This window comes from Dinoponera quadriceps, unplaced genomic scaffold, assembly GCF_001313825.1.
Source record: "Dinoponera quadriceps isolate SergipeBrazil2010 unplaced genomic scaffold, ASM131382v1 scaffold1115, whole genome shotgun sequence".
NCBI classification, from domain to species: Eukaryota; Metazoa; Arthropoda; class Insecta; order Hymenoptera; family Formicidae; genus Dinoponera; species Dinoponera quadriceps.
The window spans coordinates 419,392-440,549 of NW_014555233.1; the positions used below are offsets into that span (position 1 = coordinate 419,392).

General features: G+C 39.8%; 1 protein-coding gene across 6 annotated transcripts; it reads left to right on the top strand.

Annotated features, from left to right (window-relative positions):
- The first annotated feature begins 2,176 nt into the window (after positions 1–2,176).
- Positions 2,177–20,795, top strand: LOC106743621 (A-kinase anchor protein 9-like). 6 transcript variants are annotated; one of them, XM_014617637.1, is made up of 24 exons: positions 2,177–2,487; positions 2,756–2,875; positions 2,991–3,248; positions 3,426–3,596; positions 3,687–4,022; positions 4,256–5,962; positions 6,609–7,106; positions 7,646–7,780; positions 8,031–8,308; positions 8,444–9,111; positions 9,254–9,381; positions 10,634–10,690; positions 11,370–11,537; positions 12,379–12,444; positions 13,256–13,570; positions 13,661–14,032; positions 14,277–14,483; positions 14,590–14,742; positions 14,827–15,167; positions 15,420–15,625; positions 15,777–17,355; positions 17,663–18,473; positions 18,557–18,930; positions 19,610–20,795. In XM_014617637.1, exons 1-24 carry the CDS (start codon positions 2,425–2,427, stop codon positions 19,728–19,730), a joined length of 9,132 nt encoding a protein of 3,043 aa, XP_014473123.1. In that variant the 5' UTR covers positions 2,177–2,424; the 3' UTR covers positions 19,731–20,795. The 6 variants fall into 6 exon arrangements, with proteins under 6 accessions (XP_014473123.1, XP_014473124.1, XP_014473126.1 ...); XM_014617638.1 differs by having other exon boundaries at positions 10,637–10,690; XM_014617640.1 differs by lacking the exon at positions 12,379–12,444.
- The last annotated feature ends 363 nt before the right edge of the window (positions 20,796–21,158 follow it).

Here is a 21,158-nt window from a genome sequence, read left to right on the forward strand (position 1 = left end):
ACATCACATGGTACCTTAAAGACCTTTGTGGGAATGGAAGAATAGAGGGTGTGAAAATGGCAAATGCAAATTTACAAGGAAACAAATTGGAGTAAACTGTGGAAATGGAATCTGTGATGAGCTGCAGAGAGTAAAAGAAGAGCTTTGGGAATTAAGCCTGGCATGTCCAGAGCAACTATACCTAAAAATATCTAGGAATTAAAAACGTGTTACTTTGATATTTTATTTTTTTAATTATTTCTCTTCCGTGCTGGACCGATATATATGTATACGTGTCTGTAAGTTAAGTCTCTTTGCTCGGTATTCATTTTTCGCGCGCGCGTGCCCCGTTTATAATTCGAGACCTTGTTTTGAGCCTGATCTCATCGGCGGAAAAATATACTTTTCTACGAGCGATATTTTTAGAATGAAAGACGGCCTCGCATACCGAAGGACAATCATGTCAAGGTGCCTCAGAAATCCAGAATTTTTTGTCGAATACAAATCGCCCCCGCCTGTCATGCCAATTTATTACACTTCTATACAAACATATATATAAATGTGAAAAATTATATGAATATAAAAATATTATATTTTGCTTAATTTTAGAAATTATGGTCCGTAACACTTTTAATTTCGTGCTCTGTATACATATACATTCCTTAATAAAAAATAATTTGTCGACATATATCAGAACAATTGCGAATATTTCAGGAAACATTATATCTCGCAGGGAATATATTTATCAGGGACATCCCTGAACGTTGATTTATCGTTGTTTCATTCGCGTGATACATTGCAATTCCTAAAACGGAAAGTAAACATAAATATCAGGCTGTTGTAGAAGATGAAGTTAAACAAATTCCTCGACTGCTTCTTTTAATACTAGCATCATTTCTCGTGGCAGCTATTTCACATAATTTTCCTACGAAAACTCAGTCGAGTCAAGTGGAAAAGTCGTAAAAATATTATATTTAAGTACAAACTATTTTGCCGTAACGTATGCAACGATAAATTACGTTGCGTCAAATTTTACATTGGCAGTCTCCCAGAACTTTGCACAATGGTTCATATTTGGATAACAGTGCCAAAGTTTACTCACAAAACATGTGACATAGCGCGCAAATCATTGGATTACTATTTCAACGTGGGGAAGGTACGATTCACAAGTTGAAAAATAAAATCGTACCAGATGACGTATCCGGATAATATCAACTTCACTTTACGACCTTGTTTCTTATTCTTGTTCGTTATTCTGCCCAATGTTAAAATAATCCTAATAAAACACTTTACAAAAAAGTAAAATAAATACTGAAAATACTAATAATAATAATGAAAAATGCTCTCGTTATTATTTATTATCATATATTATATATTATTATTATATATTATTATTTATTATTATATATTCATTATTATTATTCATATAAAATATTGTATTTTAATAATATCGCTTTATATGTCGAATTTTATCAACATCGCAGGTAGTACAACACTTTTTGCAGACGTAAGAATGGAATTTGCGATTAGATCCAGGCTACAAACTGTTTGTTCTAAGTATAACATAGCTAAATTTCGAAATAAATTCCTAAATAAAACAAAGATGCCAATTGATATAATATGCTTTAACTTTAACATGTCTGCAAAATTAAATTCATGCTTATATCACATAAAAAATAAATAATATAATATACTTTCGAAATGTTAACTTTTGCTTTTTTTATTCGCTCATGACGAAGAATTCTGTGTATTTTATATTTTAATAAAAAAAATTCTCCCAATATTTATATGTGTATTTTAACAAAGAAATGTTCCGATATCGTTAAAATATACCGTAAATAAACGAATAAATATAGCTAAAAAAATCTACTAACCTTCCTTTATACTTGTATTTACTTGTGTGCATAATTTTGGTAGCTGTCAAACCGTTCTCTCTTTCTTTCTCTGCACACATTCGTGGACACAGGTTCGCATTTTCGTAACCTTCGCGTATTCCAAAATTCATCTAGAAAACCCATTTGTTTAATGATTACCACTGCATTTCAAAATAGAACAAATCGACGTCATTTCCGCTGACAAGAAAATTTTAGTACACACTTCGGACACTAGAAGACACAGCTAAAAAGAACAAACCGTTCCATTCCACCTACTTCCCTTTGGTTGGCACGACTGACGCGCGACCGTTTTAGACCAACCGTCTTCAACGGTTTCATGTGAGAGTTTTATTAAAACTAACCACCTAAGAAGTCTGTATTTTTATTATTTGATTGTATAACAACTAGTGATACGTGACGAGCGGAGAACGCATGACAATCAGCAATTGCATTCAACCAACGAAAAAGTAGAAAGTTTAAGGTGTAACGAATGATGAACTGAACGAGTAGTTAGCAAGTATTTTGCTTCACACACACCCTTCATGCACGTCGATCCTCGAAATTTATCGGGATGAGCGCGTCACAAGATGAGAACGAGCGTAAGAAACGTTCTCTGGAGGCTGGCAGAGAAATGGCAAGTATCCTCATTCTTCTACTCATTTGTTAATATAGTTGTCACTTCCAATGTGTTCTTCTGCTGTGCACTACACGTATAACTTGACCTTTACTTTGTTTCTGTTACGTTGATATATTTCTATTTTATGGTTTTTACACTGATTTCTATGTTACTGATTTCATGTTGAGACAGAATTGCATAAATCTTCTTATGTTAAGAATATTCTGTATGCATGTCTTGTGTGCGGTTATGGTTTCATACAACAATAATATTCCTAATTGTATAGTTGGAAAGATACAAGGCAAAGAGATATAATAAGGACAAAAACACAAGCATGGAGAATACAGAGCAGTCTGACGATGAGTCGTTACACACCGACAAGTCCTTGTTGCTTAAAGAATCTGGAGTAAGAATAATAAACTATGTTGCACAAATTTTGGTTTAATATATAAAATATTTATATAAGTAATATAAATTACATTATATTCTCTCGTATTCATGATTTTTCTTATTGTATTAAGGCCAATGAAGGTACATCTTCACGAGATATAACATACAGTAGCGTTAGTGTAAGCGAAGGAGAAGCTGACGCTGACTTAGAAGGACTAGCAGGACGTGTCGCAGAATTGGAAGAGTTATTGGAAGGAAAAGAGGCAATAGTTGGAGCTTTAAATGACGAAATTGATCATTTACGAGCAGAGGCATCTTCGCCAAATTCATCACAGAGTCAAAGCAGCAGTATACATGGAAGAGATATTATATCTTTGTATCATGTAAAAGTATGTTATGTTTGATCATAAATATTTGTTAAATACGTCTTTAAAATTAATTCGGAGCAATCATTAAAAGTTTTACATATCATTTGATTTCTTTTTTGCAAATATTAAACTACAAAAACTGAGCTACGAGATAATCACTATTAAATAACATTATGTTTTATGTTTCTTATAAAACAGTTGCAAGAATTTGAAAGAGCAGTGAATCAACGTGACAATCTAATAGAACACTTAACATCGTCTTTAGCACAGGCATTATCTGCCAGAGATGCTGTCACGGCGCAGCTTAATGCTATGAATTCCATGCAGTTAACCAATTCTATGGTAGATAATGTGAATTTACAACAGAAAGTAAGCGGCACATTTCATATGTTTACAGTTTGCAATTGTTATACGATTATAACCTAATTGAATGATCAACAATTTCCTGGATATTTCTAGATTGACGTCTTAGAAAAAACAATGAATGATCAAGAAGCGTTGATTCGTCGGCTGAACGCGCAACTGACAGATATTCATGAACATGTACAAACGTTGGAGATGGAAAGAGAGACGCGAAACGCAGAAATTAGCGATTATAAGACGCAAATAAATAATTTAAATGAACAAATCCGACTTGGCGCAGCGGAAAAGAATTTAAATATTGACGAAACTTTGGAGCAACAGAAACAGTACGAGGCACGCGTGGATAAAATCAAGCAGGATATGCAGCACATTTTGAATAAGTTCACTGCCGTAACAAATGCTAATGCAATACGTCATCAGCAGGAACTGAAGGTGCACATTTGATAACAATATTCTTTTATACAAGTACCAGGTTATTCGTGGAAGCTATTATATTAAAAAATTTTAATGTTCTGAAAAATTTTTTAATTATCATATATTAATAAGCAAAAAATTATACAAAGTTATCCAACTTCTTATTTGGATGAATTTGTTATGAATATATAGAAAAATTATGAAGGAAAAATTATAGCAAAATTTCGTTCATCGAAATATCGCAATTGCAGGATCTAGCTATCAAAAGTGAGACTGAGATTGCTAATATAAAAACCAAACATGAGGAATCCATGAAGATACTGAAGGATGACAATAAAATGTTAGCCGATCGTTTGAACAAAGATCTACCGGACTTGGAAAGCAGACATGCCAAGGAACTGTCTGTCTTCCAGACGCAGCTAGCTTACTATAAGAAAACCGTCGAGGCGTTGAAGCTCGAGCTGGTTAATCACTCAGAATCGCAGAAGGTCGCTCAGTCGGAAGCGAATCTGTACAAATCTAAGCTCGAGGAGTTCAAATTCGAGGCGGAAAACGAGCGTCGCCGGCAAGGTTTGCACTTCCAAAAGGAGAAGCAGTTGCTGACCGAGCAGATCAAGTTGCACAAAATCCAGTTGGAGGATATCACGTCGAAGCACATCGCGACGATGAGCATTCTGGAGTCGAAGGAGAGCATCGAGCGATCGCTGGAGCAAGCACTGATGAACGCGGCCACGCTGAAGCAGGAGAATGACACGCTGAAGTTCAAGCTGGACGATCTGTCGTGCAGATACTCCATGGCGCAGTCGGCGATTGAGAATAGTCAGATGCACGAGAGGACTCTGAGCGGCAGAATGTACGATCTGGAGAGGTCTTTGTCGCGTTTCGACGCTACGAGCGTCAGCACGAATAGCGAGCTGTGCGAGACCATGTACAAGACTTTCGACGAGGAAGCCATTCAGAATCAGATGGTGCGGCGAAATCTGGAGGAGAAGGCGGAAGTAGAGAGGCTGCTGAGCGAGAGGATCCACACGCTCGAGGAGAATCTGTTCAAAGCAAACGACGAGCTGAAACAGGCCGATCTCGCGAAGAGGGCCTACGAGAAGCAGTTGAAGGACATGAGAAACACGAGCGACAAGCTGCAGCAGGAAGTCAATTCGTTGAGAGAATCGAGTCGCGCGATATCTCGTGACACCTCGCTCGAGGAACGCTCGGAAAACGCTGCGGTGATTATTGAGAACGACTCGACACGACGACTGGTGGAGGATCAACAGAGAGAAATCGAGAGCTTGAAGCTGCTGTTGGAGCAGAGAGAGACGGAGAATGCGAGCTGCAAGAAGGATCTGGCCGAAATGACGGATAAAACGAGGAAACTGGAGGCGCAGTGTCAGCAATTGAAAGATGGCCTGGCTAACGCGTGGGCTCAGTGCGAGGAGTTCGAGCAGAAGTTGAACCAGACTATGAACGATAGCAACAGAGTGAACACCTCCGTGAACAGCACGATTTCGTCCAAGCAGCTGGGAACGAACGAGAGCTTGGACAACAGTCGGAACACGGCGGATCAGAGGAAAGTTCCGGAGCAGGACGATACCGACGCTAACACTCTGACGGACGAGAATTGCCTGAAGAACGACCAGCAGAATCTGTACAAAGAGCTGCAGCAGATTCTAGAGGGCGAGTCGAGTCTGGATGAAGTCAAGGTGAAGTTGAACCGTTATTACGCTGTGTGCGAGAAAATAATCGAGGAGAAGGCGCAGTTCTTGTCGGAGAACGCCTCGCGGGAACCGCAGGATGGCGGAAATACTTTGCAGAAATCCTTGGATAACTTGTGCATGGAGAAAAAGCTATTGACCCAAGAAATCGAGGACGCGATGAATCGGCGTAAGGAGCAGCTGGAAGCTATGAGAGCCGATTCTGCGAAAGAAATCAACAGATTGCGTTTGTTGTTGCAGAATCTCAAGGTGAGTCACTTTCACATTCTATATTGAACGATCATTAGATTGGTAGATGAACGTCAAGTGTCGGGGACAACGTGAAATGGAGAATATAGGCTTGATACATTTACTGGGCCAATCAAAAACTTCGGGTCGATTTTTTTAACCGAATTTGATTTCATCACATTTAACGGAAACGAAGTATTTTCGGGACTTTTTGATTTAAGAGTGCTCATAAAGAACACATGAGAACGACTCACTTGTCTTCGTTTATTTGGGAATATCTCACGTTTGTCAGTTTTTATAAGAAAAAAACTTTCCTACTTGTGACTTAAAAAAAAATTAGATTGCAAGATATCATGTTCAATAATTAGTTTCTTCAAAGGCAAGATAAAAGATTCCAAGAAATCAGTAATCATGATTTCTACGACACACATTCATAAAGTGGAGAACTGAGATTTAATTTTTAAGCCGTTTTTACCAGATTTGTCAGAAAAACGAATCATGACCGTCGTGAGCACACCTGACTGTGTTTTCTCGATTCTTTCGATTTGTCCACGTTTGTCCATCCATAATTCTTGTCTGTTCGCCGAGTCAAAACGAGATCTTAACTTATAGGTATTATCATTTAGGTCGATTTTTCACTAATGAATTGTATTTCCTGTCTCTAAAGGGTGGTAGTGCAAGTATGAACGATTTGAAAGTCGAGCTGGAAGCGCGCCATGCCAAGGAGATGGAAGAGCTGAGAACATATTTCGAACGGAAATGCCTGCAGATGGAAAAGCAGTACTCCGAGGAAGTATTCAGTCAACAATCCAAGCGAATCTCCGACAACGACAGCGAAACCGAAGAGCTGACCGACGACTTGTACTTCGGCGGTGCCGGAGACTGTCTGAATATGTCTAATTCACGAGCGGCGACTCCCAGTGCCATCGAGGAGTCCCTGAGAATCCGTTTTCTGGACGCTGAGAACCAAACGCGAATCGAGACGGAATACGAAAACGACATGAGAGCCTTGCGGCAGGAATTAGAGCATAAAGTAAATGAGATTCAGAGTATCAGGACTGCCTATGAGAAAGCGATCGAGGAACAGAAGGAATTGTTCGAATGTCAAATTCGCGATATTGAGGCGAAGCTTGAACGTTCGCAGACTATTCCCGTTGCGCACCAGGTGAGAGCCGTCTTTCTCTTCACACTTTGAGTTTGTTTTGTTAATAATATCGATTAATTCTCTTTTTTTTTTTTTACTGCAACAACTTTCGCCTTCCTCGATGCGTAATATACGAATATTGCTTGCTTGCAAGCTTACTTGTTAATAGTGTCTGTTAATGAAGTCCCTAGGATCACAAAGAATTTGTCAGACTGCTTTCACTCATATCGATGATATTTCTCGCAAAGAGTTCTGAGAATCCTTTGTAAAATTGATGAAATATGTCGAAATGTAAATGCACGGTATTTGATTGGTGTGCGCTAGTCGTCTAATATATTTCTCGTTTCTCAGTGTGAATACAATCTCCTTCACTTAGTGTAATCAATATGTACATATTCTCTTTGTATTTATGAGAAGTAAATAGAGAGATTTCTCTCATATCTCTTTCTCTCTCTCTCTCTCTCTCTCTCTCTCTCTCTCTCTCTCTTGATATTTTATGTTGAAGTGGTATATTTATTTGTGACTAACATATCGCCGTGTGACTTCATGTTTGCATGCAGTATTGTCAGACAGAATGGGAAGCATTGGAGAATGGTGAATTGTCAAATTTGCGTGCTGCGTATAATCATCAGTTGCAAGAGCAGATCGAGCTAGCTAGACAGGATATTGTCAACGGTCTGCTAGAACAATTTGAGGTAGATGTGAATTGTCCGTGAGACTCCGCTTATTAAGAATTAAATATAAGTGACGTAACAATAATGATACGAGTAGTAGTAGTAGTAACAGGATGATCATAATTTCTGGTTTTGTTGGCTGTTTTCATTCATACGAATTTTGAACGTTTTTTTTTCTTTTTCGTTTGACATTATTTTCTCGCTCCTTAGTAGAAGCTCATTGCAAACCATTAGGGGGTATTTATTGAAAAGTTGTGTTATGGTTGCGCAGACGCTATTATCGGTGGAAGAAGACAAAGAAGACGATTGGCCGGCCGAGTTATTAGAATTGCGGGACAAATTTACTCGCAATGCCAAGCAAGAAATTCAGGAATTGAAGAAAACGCATAGCGCGGAATTGGCACGACTGAAAGATGAGCACGACTCCGTCGTAACGAGAGTGCTTGAACAATGTCAAAAGGAAATCAGCCTTCTTAAGGCGCAAAATGCAGCTAAGACGCAAGAAACTATTTACGTCGGATCTTCGGAAAGCAATATTACGGAAGAAAGGTGATTAATGGTTTGTCGAATATAGATAAGATTTAGTCATTCGGAAATATCTGACGTAAACTATTTCATACGATTAACTCCCTACTAAATGTTACATTTTTTAATTATACACACTAATGTTTGATTCTTCGTCAGAGATAATCTGCGGAGGACGTGTGCGACTCTCCAAAATTTAATTGGGGAATTGGTGAAATACTTCGCCGTTTGTGAAGAGGAAGTTAACAACACTTTGATCAACGAGGTTTTGAGAAGACAGTTATCAGAGTCCGCCTTTAACTGCGAAGAAAACTTAAGCAAAGACAATAACACTCCTGTGTCAGAGGCACAATGCAAGGATCTGTCCAATCAACTGGTTAAAAGAGTCCATTTCGCTCCACAATTCAACAAAATCACATCTATCGTTAATAGCGACACTAGGACGCTGCAAAGCTTGATCGACGAAGACGCGGACGAGAAATTGAGGAAAGAGTTGAAAGCTTGCTTGAGACGCTTGAAGTCGGATAGTACGGAAATCCTTAATTCTTCGCTACCGTGTGGCAAAGACAAAGTCGCATTGCCACCAAAGGATACTGACTTGACGAGCAAAATTAACGAAGAGCTTTCCTTGAAGTTAAACCATGCTGAAACCTTGATAATGAGTTATCAAGAAGAGACGGAACAGCTGAAGATGCATATCTTGGAATTGCAGCGGAAGTTGATTAATGTGGAAAACAAGAAAGAAGTCATTACGGAAGGATACGGTGAGAGTGATCTTCCCAGAGGCGATATTGGACTGCAGGACTTTTCACAGCTGCAAGAAAAAGGTACATTCTTGCATCGTTTATTTTTCCTGGTTCTCCAACACTTTTCAATATATACACACTTTTCAATATATATTTATATATATTTCATAATATGTACCTTAATATATATATATATATATTTTTTTTTTAATACAATCCACAGCTAGACACGTATTATCGAACGGCGGCGGCGACGCATCTTATTTACTGCAATTAATAGAAGAGCTATGCAGGCAGAACGACAAACTGATGGACGATGCTAGGAAGGACAAAGAGGACTTGCAGCAGCAGGTAAAATCGTTTATTAATCTTGCTCGAGATTTGCACCGTTGCATGATTTCTAATTACTCGATATTGGTATGCCAGTATAGTGATGAATATTGAGATATATTGTATGTTGAATACGGTTTGTCTGGGTAGTTCGTCAGATCTATATATCTTCCGTATTTCTCTATGAGCTTTACGTTCGTATTATTTACACCGTACGTGTTCTCTATCGATAGTGATGTAGCGACAGCGATATTTTTATTTACATAGCACACGAATGTTTTTCACACGATGTGTAATTGTGACGAATGTAAATTGTGTTATTATTTTTTCCATTATTTTAATTTTTTTTTTTCCATATTACAAATGCAAGTAGCGTCAGGATTATTTATAAGGAATCATGCTTTATTACGCACTATTGTTACGCATTATTATAATATGCAGAGTGTCTTAACCCGTCAGTTCCCAAATGATTTGAAACCACAAATTTCTGTTTCCTCTTAGGAAATCTCATATTTTGCAACCTAAGGAAACCAAATTTATAGGTTTCAGAAAAGTGGTAATGATAAAGTTTGGAAGGTTATTTTTCGCTTATGTATCGCTTTTATTCAGTGTTGACAATTTGTTTTAGAGTCACTAGTATCTAAACTGAATACTTAGAGCTATGTTATAGGTTGGCAGTGTTATTTCGATGGTTTATAAGTCAAAAATATTGAGCCACCTGAAGGGTACATTGGGAACTGACGGGTTAAGAAAGCTGAATGGTTTGAACTATATTTTTGATCTAGGAGTTTGTAGATTTTACATGATATTGTAGACTTTTAAATCTTCTTACATTCTTAGAATTTGAAATATTTAAAACTTCACTATGTTATTTCCCTTCTTGTGATTCATTCTGTGGCCCTCGGAAATTCAATGAAATCGGTTTCATTAATATAAATGGATTCTTAGTGTTTTGACAATTCACTTTGAAAATAATCATTTATATATGTAATATTTATTTTTCTTCTTACACCCTGTATAAAATACGTCTGACGTCCCACAATGATTTTTAAAACAGTCAAAGATACAAAATCAATAGATTAGTAAAAGATTGTGTGTACATGGCACGTGTGGCAATCGAAACGTATATCGATACAGATATTGTTCAGCAATAATAAGTAACATAAATGCAATCGACCGTTAAGTAAATGAAAAAGATATTGTCCAAATCAAAAGTGCTGAGCTTTGCGATGCAGGTTTTAAGAGATTGATTGGCGTTCTGTTATCTTGCCAGCAGGTGCCTTTAGAACCTACTCCTACCCCATACATTCACAGGGTTTGCTGCGAAAAGGTAAATTATAGAATTACTAATATTATCATAAACGCTGTGCGTAAGTTACTTCCACAAATCGGCTATAATAAATTAATATATGTAGCATTTCTCTTTTTCCACGAAAAGAAGTGCAATTACGAGCTTTCATAGAAATATCGTTTCTCCCATTTCTAACGTGTCAAAAGTGTTAATTACGTGTGTATTTATCATAGTGCTGCTAAATGGTTATATGTAATTATGATTATTATGTTCGTTAATGGTTTGTTGCATGTTGTTGTAAAATCTAATAATTGCTTCGCACGCTTATTGTAGACGTTATCTTATTAGATTGTGTACAAAGTGTGTATATATATTTTTTTTACTGCAAAATTATATTTTCAAAGAATTTAATCCCCGGATTCTTACAAATTTGAGTAATTTCTCTTCCCAATTAGCTTAAGAAAGCAACTAGAACAAAGACACGTATGATGGAAATTCATCATACTACTCATGAAATTGATATACTGTTTTTCTAACACAGAGGCTGTGTGTGGACACACATAACTTATCCTTGTAAAAATGCAACATGAGTCGCTTGAGCAATGTGACAATTTTGAGAGAATTCTCCTGACCTGTTTTTAGCAGTTCGTTCCTTTCGCTACATGCATATTTAGTGTGACGCAACAATTAATTTCTAACTGAAGTTACGTTTGTTTAGATCGAGGCAGCGGACAAGCAGTTGCGAGCGACGCGCCGATTTCTGGACGAGCAAGCGAGCGAACGCGAGATGGAGCGGGATGACGTCGCGAAGCAAATACGCTTCTTGCAGGAACAACTGAAGGAGCGCGAGCGCGAAAAAGAGAGAGATATGCGTATCAGTTCTGAGGTAAAAAATTCCCATTGGAAATTGTTTTATTTTTAACGTGGAGAATTTTTCTCTTTTATATATAACGAACATGATGCTTCTCGTAATCACCCGCTGGTTCAGGGTATATGTTTCTTAATTAGCTCTTGATTAGTGCCGTCTTAGAGATATCTCAATTTATATTAAAGTTCAATTTATGTTATCAAAACCCAAAAGGTCGCAACACTCTTTAAAAATTTCGGCACGGCCTCTAAGAAATTTTACGTAATAATTCGACTGTACAAACTAATCAAGGGTCAATTAACATCTTGTCAATTCTTAATTCCTGAATTCACTTCTGCAGTTACTGCACTAACCAGGAAATTTCATCTGGCACAATGACTGCCACTTTTGAATCTTAACTTAAGGTTTTTGGTGGTTCACTTTTAATTTAACATTTAACATAGAATTAAAACTGCTGGAGAAGGGTACATGCCACTTGACCGTAAAACAGAAACGAAGTATAAGAAAATTTGGAAGACAGAACGTTCTTTTATTTTCGATTAAGTAGAGTTAATTAAGATTTCAATTCGATTACGAATATGTTTCACTTTCACGACCGAATACTGGCAATTTTACACTTCTTTTGCTGCGTATAGAACTTGCAGTTAGTCGGACATGCACCTCGACCAGTAGCCTTTCAGTTTTCGTTTAGTTTCCTGGAGAGCAATTTAATACATAATTTAAGTTGAACTAAAAGGAAAGGCTCATTACCGTGGAAACTTGTATTTGCCAGCAGTTAGTGTCACGCATCACTACTAATTGTATTAACACGAATTTTTCTGCACTCTGGTTTGGGTTTTACGTTTGTCGCACAAAGCAGTCTGAGCTATCATCTGAAACATCTTCAGACGCGGCTGAGCTTCAAACAGTTGACGTCAATGCAACCGTGAGTGATATTGTATTTCATTCGATCTTTCGTTCTCGGTTCTCTTGATACACATACAGTGGATAAGAAAAGTTTACCCGTATGTTGTTCGACAAAACATTATCTGACAAATTATTTTATTTTTGACAATTTTATAATGTCCTAAAACTATCGTTGCTTTATTTTTTATTAAGCGTTTTCCGTGGCACAATTGTTATTGAATTTTTAGTTCACCTGTTATCGATTTTCCCAGATTAACTCGTGTCAAATTTGACACAACCCGGTTGATTCAGCGGTATCATTAGCAAAGTTGAATCGCTTATAACTCGATAAATAGGGTGACGGGATGTTGTTTATCTACATTTATCACGTATAATTGGCAAAAATTGAATACACATCTACGTTCAGACTACTTATATTGACAGAGTTATACAGGCGTTTAAAAAAAGGAGTCCGAGACTTTAGCGGTGTATGGTACTCACCAAGAGTAAAGAATAGATTAATCAGGTGTAGTACTCTTGGTGAATCTGCTCTGTGACCCTAAAATCCGGAACCTTTGTTTAATAACTTGTTCATGTTTCATTTATTTTGCTGGATAGACTTTTCAGTGTTTTTCCTCAGTTGTATATTTTTTTAATTATTCATATTTCCGTAGTTCTCTTTTTTTACCCACTGTATATGTTGCTAGATGATGATCATAACCGTAATAATTACTACGTCTCTGCGCTTTATATGTTGGGTTACGCTTGATTGGAGTTGTAGGTGACATCTTGAAAAAGACGATACGCGAATAATACTCTGCACGTTTCTACATATGTGACTTATGATTTAGGTGGAGGCTCTCGAATCTCAGATGAGAGAGATGTCGTCGTTGATGTCGGACACGGAAGCCAAGAAGTCGGAAAAGGAGAGCGAACTGAAGGCTGCGGTGGACAAGATATGGGTCCTGCGGGAAATCATTAAGGATTTGGAGCAACAGCTGCAAGTCAAGATTGAGAGGGAGGAATCCTTGCAAGTACAAATCGGTCAGTTGGAGACCGTGATAACGGCGCAGACGAAGAACCAACAAGAGCTGGTCCAAGAGTTGGACGCCATCAAGTCCGGCAGCGAGAGCAGGCAGCTGAATGAACAAATTATCCAATTAGAAGTGAAGATATTTGGATGCATATATATATTTGAGTAAAAGCGAGAAGATGTTCGCGGAATGATCACAGCGTAGGTTCTTTTCGTGTCTTAGGAGGAATTGCACAAACACAAGTTGAGCTCGGAACATTTCAACGTGAACTCGTCCGTCCTGAAGCAGATGAAAACGGAACTCCGTGAGATGCAGAATCAATTGGACAAGAGAATTCGAGAACTGGAATCGGCGCACATGTGCGGCTCAAATTTGAGCCTGAGCCAGCCGAGCGAAGACGTTTCCATCAGGGAACAGATCGACGCAACGAGATGCCTGACTCCGGATGACCCGACCTCACCACCGATGCTGCCTTTAGATCAAGTGCTCAAACTAAAGGATAAGATGCTGAAGCATGCGCGAGCGGAGGATGTGGCCTTCAAGAGGATCAAGGATCTGGAGATGCAGTTGACAACGATGAAAAATCAAAACGAGGTTCGCCCTGTCCGTGTAATATTTGAAATTAGAGGACGAGGGGAATGAGGAGAAGGAAAGGGAGGGGGATGGAACACGTATAGATTTCACAAACAATCAACAAGTACGCTTGAAAAAGATTAATCTGCTTGAAGCCAACAATTACGAAAATTATAAGAAAGATAATTGTTACATATTTACAACGAGATATTTCTAGATTATGATGTTTGCTATCTTTTGTTGATTTTATTACGTTTTGCTGTAGGAATTAATGGCGGAGCAGGAAATCTTGCATCAGACGGCGTCCGAGCAATTGTTCCAAATCGAGACGATGCGCGGCCGCTTGGAACAACACAAGCAGAGTGCTCCATTTGTCCAGAAACAAGCGACGTCACGTTTAGAATTACAGCTTCATGAAGCCACCACGAAGTATCACTCCTTAGAACAGATCGTTATCGACAGGGAGCTAGAGGTAATATCTGGCTCAGTTGTAACATAACACACGATGATAATCCACTTTTCACCGCTATTAATTTATCAGTTTATCAATCGTCGATTTGTCAATTTACCATTTCTAGGTGAAAGAGTTGAGAAATCAGCTCGACAGGGCTAATCAGTTACTGGCGGAAAAGGAAACGGAGGTGGAAAACCTCGTGCAGTCGGAACGTGGCGCGCTGCAAAAGCTGAAAGAACAACTGAAACTCGTTCAAGAGGAGAGGAATATGTTGCAGGTGCGCAGAGCTTAACTTTCCTTCAAGTGCGCTCGCGTCCTCAAAACGCCATAGATTAATAATGTGTACCGATTGACTTGTCAGATACAGCTTGGCGCGCAGCAAGAGCATGCCCAATTACCGCCGCTGATCGATACCATATTAGCTGACAAAAACGAGGAGATCGATCATCTGAAGGAGCAACTGTCCAAGAAAGAGAAACAGTTAGAAGCGTATTCGTCTTCACTCGCGTTGAACGACGTGCAGTTGAAGGATCTGACGAAACAGGTGGAGCCCAAGAACAGCGCGCGTACATTGAGCGACATCATCTCCATTCATTCGGAATGCGAAGAATACCCCGAAAACATTCGGGAGCCCAACGTAACTCATGTGTCACACAACCTGTCCAGTTTCCGAGTTTCCGGAGCCGCGAAGAATACGTTAAAGTAAAGTGTCAAGCAAATCAGCGTAATTTAAAAGAGCAGTTAATCTCCGTTCAATTATTTTATTTTTATTCCCCCGAAATCAGAATCTTCAATTAGAAATTAGAGAAGTATCGGCGATTCGATGGTTTCATGCCGGTTATTTTAACAACGATAGAAGACGTCTGGTTTCGGTTGATCAAACAGATCCTAGTAACTAGCAATGCGGTGTTCGTGTAGGAAGAAAAGTGATCAAGTTATGTTACTGTGTTACAGTCCCAACAATACAAACAGTTTGAACACTTTGGAAGCGCCTTTGTTCGACGCGGACAAAATGGACGCGCAAGTGCCATCGTTGGATTTGGATTCACATACCCACACACAGAGCCCCAGCAACTTCGTTCACAATTCGGAACTGGAATTGCACCACACCGAGGACGAATCAAAATCATCGTCCGCCAAGAACAATGACAGCAGCGAAGGTATGCTATTGCTTCTGCGTGATTATCAAGTAATCGTAACAGATTTGGCGCAATTTAACAATTTGAAGTGTCTGAACTGGATAAATGAAAGATGTTTAATTATTCTATCGTCAAACAGTGATAGAGGTAACCATTGTAACCATTGTTTCAGATTTCCAACAAGCCGAGTTGCTCAATGAAAAATTGAGGGAGATCGAGAACTTGTCGAGTCAGTTGCAAACTGTGCAACGGGAATTGGAGACGAAGTCCGATCTTCTGGTTAAGTACGAGACAGATTTGACTTACCTGCAGAAACAATACCAAGACCTGCACGACGAATACAAGGAAACGGTCGAGAACCTGGTGCGAGACAAGAATTTCTACAAAGGCCAGTACGAGCTGACTCAGGCGTCGGAGAACAAGATCAAGAAGGACCTGGAGGAAGTGGAGAACATCTTGAAACTGAAGATGGACGAGCTCGAGGATCACAAGGATAGGCTGCAGGTGAACGAGAGGATCCTCACGGAACTGAACGCCGAGAATATACGGCTGAAGAAGGAGATGGAGAACAGGGAGAAGGATCAGTCGAGAAGGAGCAGCTTGTTGCTGCAGGAGAAGGCGCAGGAGCTGCAGAGGTTCAAGGAACTCATTCTGGAGAAGGACATTACGCTGGAGACGCTGCAGACGCGCAATATCGAGATCGAAAACGAGAACAAGCAGCTGTACGATTTCAAGACGAGGGTTTACGCGCGCGAGCAGGAGATCGTCAAGTTGCAGGACGAGGTTCTAAGGTTGACGGACGGCCTGAACAACCGGGACCTGGTGATCCGCAGGCTGGAGGAGCTGGCGAGGCGAATGAGCGACAGCCACTCGGGCGCGTCGTCACCGTTGTCCCCCGGCAGCAAGAACCGAGAGATCCATAATTTGCAGGAATTCTTGAAGGAGCAGGACAAGGTGATCAGACAGATGAGCGACGACAGCAAGAGTCTGCACCGAGCGTTGGAGATTATTCAGAGCAAAATGAAGGAATCGGGTAACGTCGTGGAGCTGAGGAAGAAACTAAAGGACGAGCGTAGCCTGAACGCCGAACTGAAGGACGCGGTGCAACGACTACAGAAGGAACTGGAAGACCTGAGGGATGCGTGGGTGCAGCGTTCACAGGACGACAGTGACATCGAGGATATGGTCCAGCGGGAGTTGAACCTCTCCGCGCAGTTGGACGAGCAACTCATGCAGGTCATCAAAGACGACGGTGAAGAAGTCGCGGCAGGAACGTCGGAAGGGCAGCAACAGCCGGCTCAGACGTACAAGGACAACGAGGCGCTGAGGAGGTTGAAGGACGACTTGGAGGTTGAACGAGATATGATGAAACATCAAATTGCCGAGTACGAGGACCGTATCCTGGAGCTGAAGGCGGACCTGGTGGAAGAGACGAAGAAGATGGCCAAGCTGAACAAGGACTTGATCACGGAAAGGAACACCGTGCAGTTCCTGAGGGTGCAGATCGACGAGCATCGCCGGGTGACGGAAGCGGGACGTGTTCAGGACACCAAGTTGATCGAGTTCCTGCAGAGTAAACTGAAAGCTTCTCTGGAGAATGAGGAGAAACTCCGCAATGACCTGGCGTCGATGAATCAGCAGCAGATCAGTCTCGATTCTCAGTTGACGTCTATGAGAAAGTTGATGGAAGCGGGAAACGCCAACAAGGGCTCGTCGAAATTCGCCCCAACCTGCCGGAATGAATTGCAGAGGTACGCGTGCCAGCTTTGAATTTATTTATTTAATTATATCTCTGTAGAATGTAGAATGCTGGTACAGTGAAATGTTTGTCTTGCGAAATATATCGGGGAAAACTCGAGCATACACCTCTTTCGCCTTTCAGCCGTCAAAATCGTAATTTTCAATATTTCTAAGTTCAACAAAACACTGCAACAAAAGATTGCTCCATAAGAAATTATTAAAATCCAAGATCACTCTGTTACACGTTACGTATCTCGGCAATCTCGTCCGTATCGCGTCAGTTTGCTAATTGATTTTGACGTTTCCCTCACTCTGAAGGGCAAGCTCAGATCCCAAGGAGAATCGGGACAACAATGCTGAGCTGCGGGATAACATAAAGCGGCTGGAAGTGGAGATGAGTCGGTACGAGAAGCGTCTGGAGATCGCTACGGAGGAGCGGGAGAGACTCATCAGCGACTTGGCGTTGGCCAACGGGCGCAAGGAGATCTTAGAGGCGGATCTGCAGAGAACCATCAAGGAGCTGAAGACACGGGAGGAAGAGTGTGATTATCTGCAGAAGCAGATACACGTGCTGACCGAGGCCGGGAGCAGGAAACAAGAGCAACGTGACGTCGAGATGGGTGAGATCAAAGGGCTGCGCCGAGAAATCAACATCGCCAGGGAGACCCGGATAGACCTGGAGGCCGACATCAAGTACGCGAAACAGGAGCTGAAGGAGACCTCGGAGCGGGAGCTGAAGCTCGCGCGCACAGTGGAGTCCTTGAAGGAGCGGGAGGCCGAGCTCAACACGAAACTAGCGCTCTCGAAGGAGCGGGAGAGGAAGCTGAAGGAATTGATCGAAGAGCTGCAGGCGAGCTTGAGCGCCGCTATCTGGAGGGAGGAGGACATCAGAGATCTGAGGAACAAGCTGTCGGACGCGAAGGACATTCCCGTGAACTTCGCACGGCAGATCAGAGAGCTGCACGAGAAAGTCGAGAAGTATGCCGCCGAGAGGAATTACTTCCAGGACAAGCTCGCCCGGACGAGAGAGGAGAAAGAAACGTCGGTGCAGCATATAAGGGCGCTCGAAGGGCAGATCAAGAGATTGAAAAACGCCCAGGCCTCGAATTATCCGATTCCCATCGAGAGGGTACGAGACATTCCTTATGTGATTTCAGCACAGAGCACTGCGCGATGTACGGTTTTATAAGTATTACATTTTCCTTTTCACAGTTGCGAAATTTCTACGGCAAGTATCTGCGAGTGGACAGCAGACGGAAGGCGTTAGCCTATCAGAAGAGGTACTTGCTGTGTATAATCGGCGGTTTTCAGTATTGCAAGGAGAACACGCTGTACGCTATCGCGCAAATGACACAAAATCAACGATCGTACACGCGGTTGCAGCACGGAAAGGTGCGTCTCAAGATCGTTGTATTAGTGGTTATTGGTACACTGAGGATGAAGTGGTTGATCGAACGCTGGCGAATGGGGAAACGCGTGGGCGCCAACGTTCTTATGGATTGTATCGACCAGTTAATCGAGAAGCCGCTCACCAGGAAGCCTACGTCTAATCATTCTCCGCCTGTCAGAGAAAGAGCGACAGCGAAGTAAGTAGAGCGATTATCAAATAAATTAAATTTTTAGTCAAGAAATACTGTAATATAAAAATGCTAATAATTGTTTCTTACATTTCTTCTTTATTTCGTATAATTTAAGATAATTATATATAATTAAGGAATACCTCGCTGAAATTATATCGTCATAAGTAACATTTAAAAGATTCTAATCAGTGGCGTTTGTTTGTAAACAAATTATCAACGAGAAGTTATTTGAAATGTTTATAAAAAAGTTATTAACAAAACAAAGAAAACAGAGAGTTGTGAAAATGTGGAATTCGTTAGAACTCCACGAAGTATGAAATTTGTTGCTTCTATGTATTACCTTCAGGCAATGTTTTGGTCACAAACATATGCAAATCAAGGTAATCGGCGAGGTGCTCCTTAGCATGTATAATTATTAAATTTAACATGTTCGCTACTAGCGCCACACATATGTCACTCGACGATCTCTCATCATAGACCGACGTTTACATATACATATGACAACGATTTTTTTATGTTCACTTAAGCAAATTAAGTTTATCTTATATAATTACAAAAAAGCAAGACAGTCTGTAGAAAAGGTTCTTCAAGTGAACCGTGATAGCGAACGTGTTAAAAAGCACATATTCTTTATATCTCATTAAAATATACACATTACAATTTACGTGCGATTCGCATGTTTTAGTGGATGTGGCGAATTAAACGATTTTGCACTTGAACAGTATTACCAACAAGTAAGAAACTTCCAACAGACAGTCGAATCAGCTATGGCGGACTCTGGAACTAGTCATATTATCTCAGAATAACATTACATGTATATTTTTAGTACACCTAGAAGTTTATCTGTACAGTGTTAGCATTAAGTGTTGTCATGTAATTGTTAAAACGGTGCATTATAGAGGTCGTGTTTTTTGAACTGGTTCTTTACAGTTTTACGATTTAGAAGTTTTTAGATCATTGGACCAATATCGACTTTTGGAATTGTCCAATTTTGAATTTCTATATTTTGGAGAAATTAGTATGTTGGGAATACTAATTTAACGAAGAAAAGACTTTCATATGAATTATATATTATTGAAATTTAATTTAATTTAATTTTTATTGAATCTTAATGAAGTTATTGATGAAAAATATTATTTTTAATCAGTGTTCGCTGTCTCAAGGTCTTCGAGTGGAAACTTTTCTTTATTTGCCACTTACTATTTCCCCCTTTTTGAGAAATACGACCTATATTTTACACTAAATTGCAGTCGTTGATAACCGATCTGCATGGGATTTCTATTTCCGTTCGACTGCACGGTTTACATCGCACCGATTTATCGTTAACACTTGATGATGGAATGTAAATTTCGTCAGGTCGACCGGAAGTAAATGGAACTGGGCATTTACACAAATTCTGTAATAGACTGTCGATTTTATATTTTTTTAACTCGTTCACGTGTCACGCACGAGACTAGAATCACGATATTTATCTCTCATTAATTGCGGTGGCAGAATTTCGACATGTCACCGATAAAATATGAGAAAACGGTTGTCGTTAATGGGTAAGGAAGGGTGTTTGCGTGTAGTTTTTAGGGTTGCAGGATACGTACGTGAGAGACTTCGATCAGTTATCGGCGGGAGAAAAACAATTTCTCCGCGAAAATTACAATTAGCGTTAGACGTTGCGTGTTCGTTCACGATAATGTGCGGACTATATTAGTGTAGATTACATTGTAAGTAAGAGTGAACCCCGCGTGCCTTGTACGCCATAAAGCGCGTCCATTATTTATTAATCGACGGATTGTAATAAGCTTTTTATATATCGCGAGTTGCATGCAGTGTAAACACTTTTTCCGTGAGATGCGTAATAAAGAATTGATCTTTTAATACATGTGGATTGCTTATTAAATATACATATACACAATAGTCTCCTATATATTCGGTACATTTACTAGTAAATATACTGTGGTACAATAATTATAATCGACCCCGATTGTTCTTAAATTGCTTAAATTTTTGTAAACTTAAAAGAATTTGACAGAAAATAAAACTTAAATCGTTAAGTGAGAAATCTCATGCCTCCACTTTAAGATGTGTATGTATATTTTTATAACTTGTTTCATCTCTACTACATCATTACTACAAAAAAAAAACGCGGTTTTCGTTGGAGTAATACTTCTAAACATTCGCCAGTTAATTGAAAGTTGATAAGATCTTTTGTTTTTGTTACGGATTCAACCGCTGGAAGATCC